Raw genomic sequence first — 13,573 nt, 5'->3', positions numbered from 1 at the left:
GACACTTGGCAATGCTTGGGAGAAAGTTGATCCAAGTTCTTGATGATTTGATATAAGATCTTGATATAGTTTTTACCTAATTACAAATAACTGAATAAAATCTGTATACCCTTCGTTCTTTGGTTATTTTGTTTCAAAACCAAATTAAAAAATAGAAAAACTGATTGTTTTTTTTTTGTTTTAAAAAACCAAGTACAAAAATAACGATGTATTTCTGATTGGTTTTAAAATCAAATTAATGAAAATAACAATTGCGACTTATTGGATTTTTTTTTTTCAAAGCACAGTTGATTCTATATCTATACCAGGAAAAATATGTGACCGCAGCTGACGACAGTTGCAAACACTGCGGCTTCTCAGTGGACTTGTAAGATATCTTTTATTCGTCCCACAAAAGGGAAATTTGCAGAGTTTCAGCAGCAGATGAGCAGGAATATATATATATATATATATATGGGCTTGTACACAGTACAGATAGAAAGATGGAAAGAGAGGGAAATTGGACAATAAGAAAATTGCACAATAATAATAATAGTAATAGAGACTAAGAGTGCTACGTGAACTGCATAAACCTCTTCGTCGCAATCCATTTATCCCCCCTAAACATGATGCTCCAGTGGGTGAAGTAAATGTAGACTGGGGAATAACAATAAACGGTGGAAAATCTGTTAATTTCAGGTCAAAATAATGTAACCAGCTGATTTTGAGGGTGTACAGATCTGAGATAACTAAGATACTGTATAAATGTGATGACTGGACTAGAGTTCCAAATAAGTAGTTTGATATTTGCAAACACTGTTTATTTGTCAAAGGTCACAGAATATTTATTCAATTCAATTAAACTTTATTTATATAGAGACAATTACAATAGTCATCTCATTGCGCGAGATAACAGGCAACACTCAACGATAAAAAATTGTTTGAAGATGAATAGAGCTAAGTTCAAACCATTGTAATATACAGTTTAGCAGACATGATTTTCACTGTAATAACATATTGTGTGATCCTGTGTTTCTGGTTGTGCAAAGGTTACAGATGTGTTTGAGTGAGTTTTATTAATTTAAAACCAGAAACAGGAAAACGGAAAAAAAAAAAAGGACAAAAGAAACAATGTATTTCTGATTTGATTTCTGGTTTTGAAATTAAAATAATCAAAATAAAAATGGCAACACAATGGTAATCTGTGACACAGGTGATGACAGTTGCAAACACTGCGACTTCTCGGCCGACTTGTAATAGAGAATAAGCTGCGTATAAACCTCTTTGTTGCAATTAAGGAGCCATTTACTCCCCCTAATTGCTTAGCTTTCAGAAAAGGGGTGGAATTTCTCAGATAGAACACAATTTTGTGAAGGTACATCTTTTAAATGTACACACCCACAATTTCATTAATTAGTAAAATATCCCCGCACAGCCTAGACAACACATGAAAACCAAAGAAGACATGTCTGGATAAAACATGTCTTAATTTTTTAGTAATGAATGTAAAAAATGAAAATGCAGTGTTATAGTTTGGTCACATGGGGGAGCTTTAGAAAGCTTTATTACCTGTGAATTTTGATGTTGTTTGCTATATCTTCATTGAAAAAGGCACCTTGGGAATAAATATTATTTAGAAAATAAAATCATGATTAAATTAAAAATATATTCAGAGAGGAGACATTATTCACCTGCTGTGTTCAATGATAAGAACATCTCATAATAATAATAATGAATGTTATTTAAAGGCGCCTTTCAAGGTACCCAAGGTCACCGTACAGAAAAACAGGTTAAAAAACATTAGAGAACAACAAAAAAAATACAAAGAAAAAAAAGGGTAGACATTTTTGGAAGTTTAGTGGAAAAATGCCGATTAGAGGGATATCTTTTTTTCGTTTGATGTATTTTTCTGTAATAGATCTTTTTTGGAGTCATTATGTGTGATTTTTTATCTCTCTGTGGTCTTTTTGTGCATTTTTTCTGTAATTATAATTATTTGCCTTTGTGTACTTTTGTATCTTTTTTAGTGTAGTTTTGTGCATTTTTGTTGTCATTTTGTGTATGTTTGTATAAATATTTATTTTTGTGTATTTTGAGTCAATATCATATTTTTTTGTTGTTTGGTGTATTTTTCTGTAATGTTTGTTTTTTGGAGCCTTTTTGTATATTTTTGTGCACTTCTGTTGTCGTTTTGTGTACTTTTTGTATAAATATATATTTTTTTGTTTTATTTTACTCATTTAGTTTATTTTCATTATCATATATAATAAGAGCCTTAAAAGACATGGATGGACGGAGGCATAAACATGACGACATTCACGTGGACTTATTACTCGCACACACGCGCACGTATGAGTGGGTGCGTGTGCGTGTGCGTGTGTCTCCTCCGTGCGTTGTCTCTCACTCACGCGTGCGCGTTATGCACATAATCCATTGCAGGTTGTTGAGAGATTAAAAAAAAAAAAGACAAAAAGAACCGGAAGTACCACGAAAAATAAACGTGTTGCAACACCAAAGTCGCAACTCTCTCTCTAAATGGCTCTGTCTGCATTCAGCATGTAATCACTTGAAGTGACTGGGAGTGGGTGGGATGTAAATGATTTTAGTTGAATTTACTGAGTGCTACGTAGTATTGTCCCTGCAACTTCTTCAGAAAGAACATTCGTCTATCCCTTCTGACAGGCTGCTGGAGGATGCCCTCACTGATCCATACTACCAGAGCTGGTTCGGTAAAATTCAAGCCGCTCTGCGATATTGCTGTGGTCGAGCACTGAGGCAGGAAGTGGAACTTCAAACACGGCTAGTGCATGAAATTGTGCTCGTGGCCAAGAAGGTCAGAGGGGCAGAGAAGTCTCGACGTAAGGTCTGTATGCAGAAATCTGTCATGTACTTCATCTTATTCATAAAGGCAGATAGAAATACCTCCTGTCTGAAATAAATTAATCCTGAACCTTTATTTGTTTATCTGGTTAAAATAAAAGATTTAAAAAAAAATATTATGCATATGGAATAATGATAATGTGATGAACCATAAGGTTAAACAAATACAAATAAGTGGATACTCCCTTTTTACCTAGGTCTATCACTTTCTTTGCATCTTCATCAAATTTCATTTACCCTGTGTTACGGTGGAAAAAAAAGAAGGTTACCTCGTTTTGACTGTAATGACACCCTCTGCGGCAAGTGATGAAGAGTTGGTGAATTAATAAAAAATGATTTTATTCTAAACTAAAAAAAAGAATACAAAGTGGAAACAAAGATGGTGACCACCTGGCCAGGCGATTCAAAGACAGAGTGAGAGACACAATATTAAAACCACGTATATCTCCCCTTAGTCCCTAATCAAAATTAGTGTAATTTTAGCAACCTCATGGTCCGTAGGACAAATGATATTGACACCGTCATAACACTATGGATATAAGCATTATTTTTTTTTCAGGGGACACAGGCATCCCCAAAGTTGGAGCAAGAAAAAGGAGGAAAAGTCAAAGAACCCCATAAACACATAATGAATATTACGTGAGACAAGGCCATCACAATAAAATCAAATACCCTTAGCAACTAAAATCATTGGCAATCACGGCAATGATTATGGACTATATATATCACTAATAGCAAAAATACACATGGCAAAAACAATGTCAGTCAGCATAGCATAGCATAGCACAACAAATAAAACAACATGTGTAGGTGGCATCACTGAGCAGAGTCATCATCAGAATCAGCAAAAACATGCATCATAAACACCTCAGGCTGGATCTCCATCTCTGGAACGGTTATGCGGACGTGCCGGCTTGGGAAAGCGCTCTGCACTAAACCCTCTACCATACGACGCAAGATCGGAAAACCGCAACAGAGAAGAAGAAGAACTGACACCAGTCTAATAGCAATCTTAACCAAGAGAGGGCGCCAGCCTGCAAGTAGAGTGGAAAACCAATCCGGTCCGGCCAAGCTATCTTTATTCATGGCATCGCGTAGCCTGGAAATGTTTTTGACTGCCTCTGCTATGATCTGACCGTCTGCCGTGTTATCTGGGATAAAGCTGCAACAAGATGCACCTACCATTGCGCAAACGCCTCCTTTGGCCGCGGTCTGTAGGTCTAGAACCATTCTATTTTGCAGGACCATTAAACGTATATTCGTGACCTCCCCCGAGAGGCCAGTAAGGGCCAAAAATGATGCGTTAACGAAGGACTTAAACCTGTAGTCTAAGGTTTCGACGCGCAGCAGTATTTTGCCCACACCCGCCCAGGGAAACAGCGAAAGAGTAACCTTCTGGCCTGTCGTCCACAGTTTATGTTCGGGGGGAACGTCCGTGCCCCAGATTGCGTCGTGTGGATCAAAACCCAAAGGAGTGTGTGATTCGCGTTTACGTCGTGACGAAAGGGGAATAGTTGAGACTACGTATGTGTGATCAGTCACATGCACGGGTGCACACACCCCATCCCAGTTGGGGGAAAGGTGTGTATACAGTCTGTAACCGCATAGCCAAAACCCTTTTGCTAAATTGAACGTGCCATTAGTCCCGGGTGTATGAACGTGGGCACAGGTGTGCGAATTATGTGCAGTGTCGCATTCAGGACCCATGGTGTAATTGCAATTGTGACCGGGAATCTGGCCTAGTTTGCGAGTTCCGTTTCTGGCGAAACAGAAGGGAAAAAGTATGGTTCGCGTGTAGTCTACATACATAGCGGAAGATGTATCATCGCGCAGTATAGTCAGTTTTTTTACTGGCTGTTTAGAACAACGGTTGGGGTCCCCCATGCCGAAGATAGAGTAAGACAAATAACAAAAGGAGTCGGAAGCATCCATTGGTATCGCGGTTAAGCGGGGATGTGTTGATGACACAGGCATGTAAGAGCAAACATAACAGTTGGATAGGCCCCTACTTGTAGCTTGATAGTGCGCGTATCGGTACCAGGTGTTTGTGAGAAACGGATGAGTAACATTGGTCGCAGCTAAAGTGTCGTGCAGGACGATATCGTTTATCCAGCGTCTATTTCTGCTTGCATTAGTCACCCTGTAAAAAGAAGCATTCACATTAGGAACAACACTTGCATTCATTGATTCAAGTCCAGTGTCCTCGATTGTCCCCCTGGAGGCCAGGAGCCAGAGGAGTACTGGAATTGCGGACAGGACCATCGCGCCAATCGATGACCAGAACACGAGTGACATGAAACGACAGAATAGTGGCATAATTCCAGCCTGCTCCTGGGGCATAAACAGAGGGGCTCGTGACCTCTTCAATCACAGCGAGAAAATGCTTGTGATCTCCCACGATGTCCTCAAGGTTGGATTTCAAAGGTTTCAACAGACCATATGCCCCGTTAGAAAGGTTAGCTTGTAACCCCCCAGGGTCTTTTCTTTCTGCCTTTCGTTGCAACTTTCAAGGCAAACAAAGGCTCCTCAAAACACTGCTCCTAATCCAGAAAAGAGGAAACGCTCCTTACTGCGGTTCCACGATCAGTGGTGATGTTGGTACTTCCTCCGTTGGACCAGTCGCCTCAAGATCAGGGTCGACTGGTGTTGGCACCTTCCTGCAGTGTGATGCGTGGTCGGTCCACCTTTTTCGTCTCGCGTTGTGCACGATCACAAAGTCACCTGGAAGGATGTCATGGAGGTTCTCGGTGGTAGTCAGTGGGAGGGCCGCTCGTACTCTGGACCTGTTGAGAGTAAGAATCGTAGAAAGTTGTGCACAGTATTTTATCAAACTGTCGTCCTGGAGCGCTGTCTCAGCCCAGGACGAAACAGAGGGGGATAGACCCACATTGGGTGGGCGTCCAAAAAGGATTTCAAAGGGTGAAAGTTTAGACTTGGATGAACCTGTTGTCTCATCTGAAGGAGGACAAGCGGTAAAGCTTTGATCCAGTTCAGCCCTGTCTGGTCCATGCACTTGTTCAACCTGTTTTTCAGAGTACCGTTAGCTCTTTCTACGGCCCCAGCGGACTCAGGGTGATAGCTGCAGTGTTTTCTAAGATCCATGTCTAATCTTAGTCCCAACTCTGTTATCACTTGGCTGGCAAAATGTGTGCCGTTATCAGAAGAGATTTTGTATGGAATGCCCCACCTAGGAATGATGTCAGTTAGCAGTGCTTTGGCTACTGCTGTGGCTGTCTGGTGTTTGGTTGGAAAGGCCTCTACCCATTTAGAGAACATGTCTATGATGACCAGACAGTGTGTCTTTCCCTCACATGGTGTTAGCTCAACAAAATCCATCTGCAAGTGATGAAAGGGCATGGATGGCTGAGGATGGGCTGTCTGGCTAGTCAAAGGTTTCTTTCTGCCTGGGTTGTTTTTAGCACAGATCATACATTTCTGACAAAACTCAGCTGCAAAGGAAGAAAATCCCTTTGTGTACCACACTGTCTGAACAGCTAATATCATACCACCCTTTGACACATGGACTTGACCGTGTGTCAATTTAGCATAAGCAGGGAAGAGAGCAGTCGGTAGGCAAGGTTTTGAATCGGGGCCGTACCAAACCCCACTCACCTGGTGACAGTCTGAGGCCTGCCATTTGCGGCGGTCGGCTGGGGTGACAAAGGCGGAGAGTTCAGACAGAGAGGCGACCGGTTGAGGAGTGGAGAGAAAGGAAGAAGAGGGAGGAACACATGTGCGGGCCGCAGACTTGGCCGCCGCGTCAGCGCGTGCATTACCACGTGAGACGTTGTCAGTAGCAGAGGAGTGAGCTGCACATTTGCAAACAGCAACAGAGGAAGGTAGCTGAATAGCATCGAGAAGAGCAGACACAAGGGTAGAGTGAAGGATAGGAGGGCCATCAGATTTGAGAAACCCACGCTGTTTCCAGAGCGCCCGAAAGTCATGCACCACCCCAAAGGCATAGCGAGAGTCAGTGTAGATTGTAGCGGACTTACCGGAGGCCAGGCGACACGCCTCGGTGAGGGCACAGAGTTCGGCGGCCTGGGCGGAGTAGTGAGAAGGGAGCGAGGAAGAGGAAACAGTGGCTGAGTCAGAAACAACAGCAAAGCCCACTTTGTTAGTCCCGGTGTCAGGGTCCCGGGATGCAGAGCCATCCACGTAGAAAATGTAGTCAGAGTTAGTGAGAGGGACAGAGGAGAGGTCAGGGCGAGGAACCAGGACCTGAGAAAGAGCAGCAATGCAAGAGTGAGGCTCTCCATCCTCCGGAAGAGGTAGGAGAGTAGCAGGGTTCAAAGTAGAACAACGGCGGACATGCACATCAGGAAGATCCAACAGGGTAGTGTGGTACTTGAGCCAGCGGGCCGCTGAGACGTGTGAGGTCTGCATGTCTCTCAGAATGGAGGTGACACAGTGAGGCACATGGAGATGCAGGGGAGCATAGCCAGTGATTTCACGAACTGAGGACACAGCAGCCTCACAAGCCGCGAATGAGCGCAGACAGGGTGGAAAGGTTCTCGCAACTGGGTCAAGTTTCTTTGAGAAGTAGCCACAAGGTTTCAGCTTGTCCCCGTGCAGCTGGCACAGAACGGAGGTCATGCAACCACCCTTTTCATCCACAAACAGTGTGAAAGGGCATTGGAGATCAGGGATGCCCAGCGTAGGGGATGTCTGGAGAATCGTTTTTAAGCCCTCAAATGCACGAAGGGCTTCAGGGGTCCAGACAAGGGCCTTAGGGGGTGAGTTTTTCACCACTGCCCTCAAATGACATTCGTAGCTGGAAAAGTCAGGAATGAAGTTTCTGCAGAATGAGCACATGCCCAAAAAGAACAACATTTGCTTCTTGGTCGCAGGTTTTGGGAGAGCGACAATGGAAGCCACTCTTTTGCTGGACAAGGTTTTCCCGTCACGTGAAATGGAGTGACCAATGAATTGGACGGCCTCCTGGACAAACTGAAGTTTGGAAAGTGTAGCCTTGTGGCCATGTTCATGAAGGTGAAGCAGCAGAGATATAGTGTCATGTTCACACTGTTCCTTGGAGGGAGCTGCAAGGAGTATGTCATCAACATACTAAAGCAGGGAAGATCCCTGCAAGAGGACAAGGTAACAGAGGCTCTGCTCAAGGGCAGAACAGTAAATGTGAGGGCTGCACGTGAGACCTTGTGGCAGTCTGGTCCACGTGTACTGGTGTCCCTTGAACATGAAGGCAAACCAGAACTGTGAGTCCGGGTGTACTGGGATGCTGAAGAATGCGTTGGCCAGGTCCACAACCGAAAAGTACTTTGCTGATGGTGGAATCAGCGAAAGAATGGTGTGGGGGTTTGGGACAAGGGGACCAGGAGGGATGATGGCTGAGTTAACAGCCTGTAGGTCCTGCACAAACCTCCACTCGGTCGGTTGGCCTTCTGGGCGAATCTTCATCACTGGAAAAATGGGGGTCAGAACTGGGGAGTCGGCACATGGCACAATCACCTTTTCTTTTAAGAGAGAGTCGAAGACCGGTTGGATACCATCTAAGGCATCACGTCGAGGGGGGTACTGTTTCCTGTGGGGCCTGTAGGAGGACTTAAGTGTGATCACCACAGGAGCACAGTCTCTGATGAGGCCAACGTCATACTTGTGTTTGGCCCATAGGCCAGATGGCACTGAAGACAGCAGGGGTGAGATGTCCCCTGTTTGCGGTGCTGTCAGCGAGGTCAGTCGATAGCCCGTGGACAGGCTGATGGCAAAAACCGAACGGAGGCAGTCAATGATCAGTGGGGGAACCTTAACCCGATAGGCATTCGCGGCCGTTGAATACCACGTCAAAAGGGTTGGAGTTTGTTGCCAGTCAGTGGTCAGATGACAGCGCAGAACAAAAGGGCCCAAGTCCTTCCACTGAAGGTTAGGAATTTTTGCCACCGTGATGTGAGGAAAAGAGTTGGGTACGTCAAACAGAGGTAGTTGGTCTTCCGTTAGCTGTACAGCAACAGCAGCGTGTCGAGAGTCAAAGTAGAGAAAGTCGGCGGTTAAGGTGTCATTTATACAGGTGTCCCCGTAAAAGGTCTCAGCAAAGGGATGGTCTGGGTGTTGTGAGACGTGTACTGTGCAGTGGCTGTACTCAGGTTTCTTAAATGTGAGGTGCTTAGGCACATGTTGTGCGGCCCAAAATTTAAGCGTGCATGCATCATCAAAACTAACCCACCAGTTGTAAACAAAAAGTGTGCCAACAGATTCTTCTACAGAGTCTGACAGTCTGAGGAACATTTGTGCTGAGGTTAAAGGTCGTGAGATCTCGATGCCGGCATCGGTGCAGGTGAGAACTGCTTTACGTTTAAGAAGCAGGTCTCTGCCCAGTAGGTTCACTGGGCAGTCGTTTGAAACCACAAATTGATGGGAGAAGTGTGTGTTCCCTGCTGGCCAAATACAATAAGCAGGTGTGGACACGGGTTCGCGAGAAGTAGCACCATTAGCACAAATTGAATAAATGAAGGATGGGATGAGCTGTAGGCGGCAGCGTTCGGAAAGTTTAATCACCGAGTTTGTAGCGCCAGTGTCGATCAAAAACTGAAGCGGAGTACCGTTAACAATGATTTTGGTTACCGGTAACCTTTCGTAGGCGTCGGCCTTCATGAACAGACACAATGTCAGCCCATCAAGGGAGGCCTCCGAGTCAAAAAACAACCTTTCATGCAACAAATCTCTTTGGGGGGCTTTTTGAGCTTGCACCTCTTCAGCTCGGTCTGGAAAAAGCCTAAATAACTCATCATCAGTGTGAAAATCCGGGTGTTGCAACGCGTGTCTCTTTGTGTTAATCAGTTCTATAGAATGTGTGTCTGGGGCTAAAATGGATGATGTGTCCGGTCCATTGTTAGTCGGAGGAGTAAGCGTTGTATCCTTCGGTTGGACGCTCACGGCTTCTCCCAAACCCGCGTCCGCCAGTCAATCTGCCTGTTGGTCGCTCTCCCTTGGAGGGCGACCTCCACTTCTCCGTTTGGCAGGGTAGCGTTTTTTGTTGTTGTGTTTGGGCTTTCTTCGGAGCTCTCTGTGGGGACATGTGTTTGACCAGTGGTCCAGTGCGCCGCAGTTGAAGCACTCATCTGTCCTTCTTTGGATCCCGCCACGGTCAGCATATCGTTGTGTGTGGTCTTGGTGTTGTCGGAACAACGTGAGGGCAGGGAAGGCATTTGCCAGCAAAAGTCCATCATTGCCTTGTTTTGCTTTGTTTTCAAGGTCCTCAGCATGTAAGGCGTATTTGAAAATGTCAGTCCAACGGTTCTTTTGCCATCCACCAATCAATGTTGTTTCGACTGTGGAGCAGAGAGAGGGGCGGAGCCCTGATATGAGGAAGCTTTTAGCTAGGGCCTCGTAGGATGATTCATCTTGCGTGTTGTAGCCTTGTGGCGGCTTGACGTGGCCGCTGAAGGTGTCGACACAGGCTGTCAGCCTGCGGCTGTAGTCGTCAACGCGCTCAGTAGGTAACTGCGTGCAGGCCTGAATTTGGCTCATGTCCACGCGGACGCTGAAAGTCTGAGCGAGTAGTGCGGCGGTGGCTTGGACGTGTTTCTCCCACTCCCCATTGGGGTTCCAGCCCAAAACCGTCTGACGTAGCCCAGCATTTTGGGGTGCTTCGATGAAGATCTGAATGCGGGCATATTCAGTTGAAGTCAGCAGAGTCTTGAGAAGTCTGTTTATTTCTGACCCAGTTGGTCGCCAAACTTTACAGAATGCGATGAGAGCATCCCCAAATGGCCCTCCTCCATTTGAGATGGGTGGAAACTCATCCTTTGCTGCTGTAAGCATTTCAGGCAGCATGTGTCTGTAAACCAAAACATTGTCTGTTGCACCTAGATATTCGATCATTGGAAGGCGGAAGTTCTGGATTGGAGAGTCCAAATCAGAGGTGGAGTCCACCAGCGCCCGTGATCGTGTCAGCGGTCCACAGTGGCAACCGTGGTTGATGGTGGGTGTACTTTGCGTTGAAGAATTGGTTGTAGATTGCGGCTCTTGTGGAGGTTGAATATGTGGACATGCTTGTGGGGCCCGACGGACCCAAATGTGCTGCGCCAGCGTCATCATCATGTAAAGTAGGTCTGTAGGATGGTGGCTGAACTTGAATTGTCGGCAAAGTGTATGAAATTGGAGGAAAAGCAGTAGATGAAGTCTCTATGGCTCCATTGTGTGTCATAATTTGGCTGGGGATTTCAGCTGTAGCCTGTGGGTAAATGTATGGTGGGGCTCTGGCTCCCTCTGCCGGATGACCAATAGCATTACACTGTGAATTTGGAATTTTCAAATTTTTACTTGTGTTACCCAATTCTGCCACCAGAGGGCGGCAGAGAGCCGTGGTAGAAACAGTAGGGGCAGGCGGTGACATGGTGGAGGGTGGAGCCGTGACGTCCGGATACAGTGAGGCAGGGGGTGTGGTTTGAGTGTGTGTGATTTGAGAAGATAAAAAGGGATTCTTGCTCGTGTGTGAAAATGTGTCAGTGTTAATTTTCTCCTGTTTTGACATTATAACAGCTTCTTTTTTATCCCTTGCTGCCCTGTGTGCACTTTCTTTCTGCCAAATGTGTAAACAGCGTTCATGTGCCATCATTTCTGTCACGTAATTGCTTTTAACCTTTGTTTTGCATAGAAGCTGTTGTTTATGTTCAGATAGCGCGTCTTTCAGCTGTGTGAGCTGGCGTTCGCTTAGGCTGTCCCGGGATGGAAAACCAAAGCATTCCACCCAAACCTGTAGCTTGTCACAGCAACTTTCACCATACTTTTTCTTCATCTGATCTACCAGGGGTGCACTCCAGTCCACCTCCGCCTTAGCGGGGTTCACACTTAGATTATTGCCCATTGAAATACCGACAGTCTGCTACTATCTGCTGATCAGGCAGAATTTGCACGGCCGTGCCTAACAACAAACTCAACAACTCTCAACAGCTGCAAATTCAGCCGGAAAACCTCTCGACCTGTGACTTTATGAAAATATAAAGTTGGGAGAATTTCCAGGGGAACCTTCCAACTTCTGACTTTATGAAAAATATAAAGTTGGGAGGAGTATGGGGGGTGGGGAACCTCTCGACCTGTGTCTTTATGCAAATATAAAGCTAGGGAGAATTTCAAACTCGACCACTCGTTACTCCGGAGATTAAAAAAAAAAAAAAAACCCTCCGAAATAGCAGGAGAATTATAAACAACACCAACGCAGACTGTCAGGACTCGGGCACCCCTAATATTATTCAACTTTAACTGGACTGGAGCCACCTTTAATCACGCACCACAGCAGAGGTGTCAAAATGAAACAGAAACAAAAAGAAGCATGAAGGCTTTGTAAACAAAAAAAAACCAGCTTCTCACATTTGTTTTAGCCGAATTGTTTGAGGTCCACCGTGGTCCGTTTTTGTCCCGTGCCAACCGTGCGACGGTCTGATGCGAGCCTCCACGAGGGTGTCCTGTCACATGAAACACTGGCTTAGGACTATTGACGCGTCCGTCACCCCCGGGTCGCGGGCCGCGCGCACGGCCGGGCAGGGATCCCGTTCGTTGATGCCAATTGTTACGGTGGAAAAAAAGGAAGGTTACCTCGTTTTGACTGTAATGACACCCTCTGCGTTGGCAAGTGATGACGACCAGACTGAAGAGTTGGTGAATTAATAAAAAAATATTTTATTCTAAACTAAATAAAAGAATACAAAGTGGAAACAAAAATGGTGACCACCTGGCCAGGCGATTCAAAGACAGAGTGAGAGACACAATATTAAAACCACGTATATCTCCCCTTAGTCCCCCCCTCCCTCCTCCCCCCCCCCCCCCCCCCCCCCCCCCCCCCCCCCCGAGAGATAGGGATAGAGACAGGGGGAGGAGGGAGGGCAGTGGATGAAAAGAGAGACAGTTTTCTCCTTTGAGTCAAAACAGTTTGTTCCCCGTTATCTGATTGCCATGGAAACGGAGGTGTGTGCGTTTCATGTGTTTGTGTGTGTGAATGGATGTGTATGGGGAGTGCATGTGACTATGTGAGTGTGTGTAGCTGTCCTTGGGATTGTTTTGGGAACTTTGGACAAGGCGTTCTGACCCGGAGTGAAGACAAGTTAAAGTTGAAGACATGAAAAATCACACAATGAAAAGTTACACCCCAAGGCTTAAGGATTAAAATATATGAGTAATTATATTATTAAGCATAACTAATAATTCCGCCCCAACGCCTGCTTTACTATTAAAAACCAGGAGGTGCTTGCAGATAAAAGAAGAATTTGAACACCTGAGATGTGTGTCAGTAGTTAATTAAAGCAGATCATATCTGATGAGCCAAAATGGTCAGTTGAACTTCCATGATAAAACTTTTTTATCTGAGCAATTAATTTGTTTGACCTTATCTAAGATGTGGCCAAAAATGACCTACACTGTCCTCATTGATGCATAAATATGATTTTGATCACATGGTTAAACATGCATTAGATCAATCAGAAACTAATATATTGTTCTCTATTAAGAGAACAGTAAAGTCATTCAGGGTTTCCTAGGACCCTTATGCTGAAGGTCATTACACACTATTTTTCATGCAGGAAATAAAGTTAATAGAACGCCAAATAAATGCTATCAACACCATTGCGACTGTGCTTTCCTCATAGAGTGCAAGCCTCATTAAAAACATACATCCAGTGTTGCTCAGAGTGATTCACGTGTTTTTGAGTAATCTTTAAATCTCTTGTCAGCAGCCATGTTCTACTGTTTTGCTCGAGGCGAC

At 45.0% G+C, this 13,573-nt stretch overlaps 1 protein-coding gene across 4 annotated transcripts in view; it reads left to right on the top strand.

Annotated features, from left to right (window-relative positions):
* pik3c2g (phosphatidylinositol-4-phosphate 3-kinase catalytic subunit type 2 gamma) overlaps nucleotides 1-13,573 on the top strand; it is a 179,211-nt gene that overhangs the window by 145,517 nt on the left and 20,121 nt on the right. For all 4 annotated transcript variants that reach the window (XM_028450119.1, XM_028450121.1, XM_028450122.1 and 1 more), the window contains one exon: nucleotides 2,662-2,842. In XM_028450119.1, the coding sequence (XP_028305920.1) occupies nucleotides 2,662-2,842 (181 nt within the window). The remainder of the gene's footprint in view (nucleotides 1-2,661; nucleotides 2,843-13,573) is intronic.

Source organism: Gouania willdenowi, chromosome 6, assembly GCF_900634775.1.
Source record: "Gouania willdenowi chromosome 6, fGouWil2.1, whole genome shotgun sequence".
In the NCBI taxonomy this organism is placed as follows: Eukaryota; Metazoa; Chordata; class Actinopteri; order Blenniiformes; family Gobiesocidae; genus Gouania; species Gouania willdenowi.
Note: the sequence above shows the minus strand (reverse complement) of the source record. Positions and strands in the feature narration are given on the sequence as shown.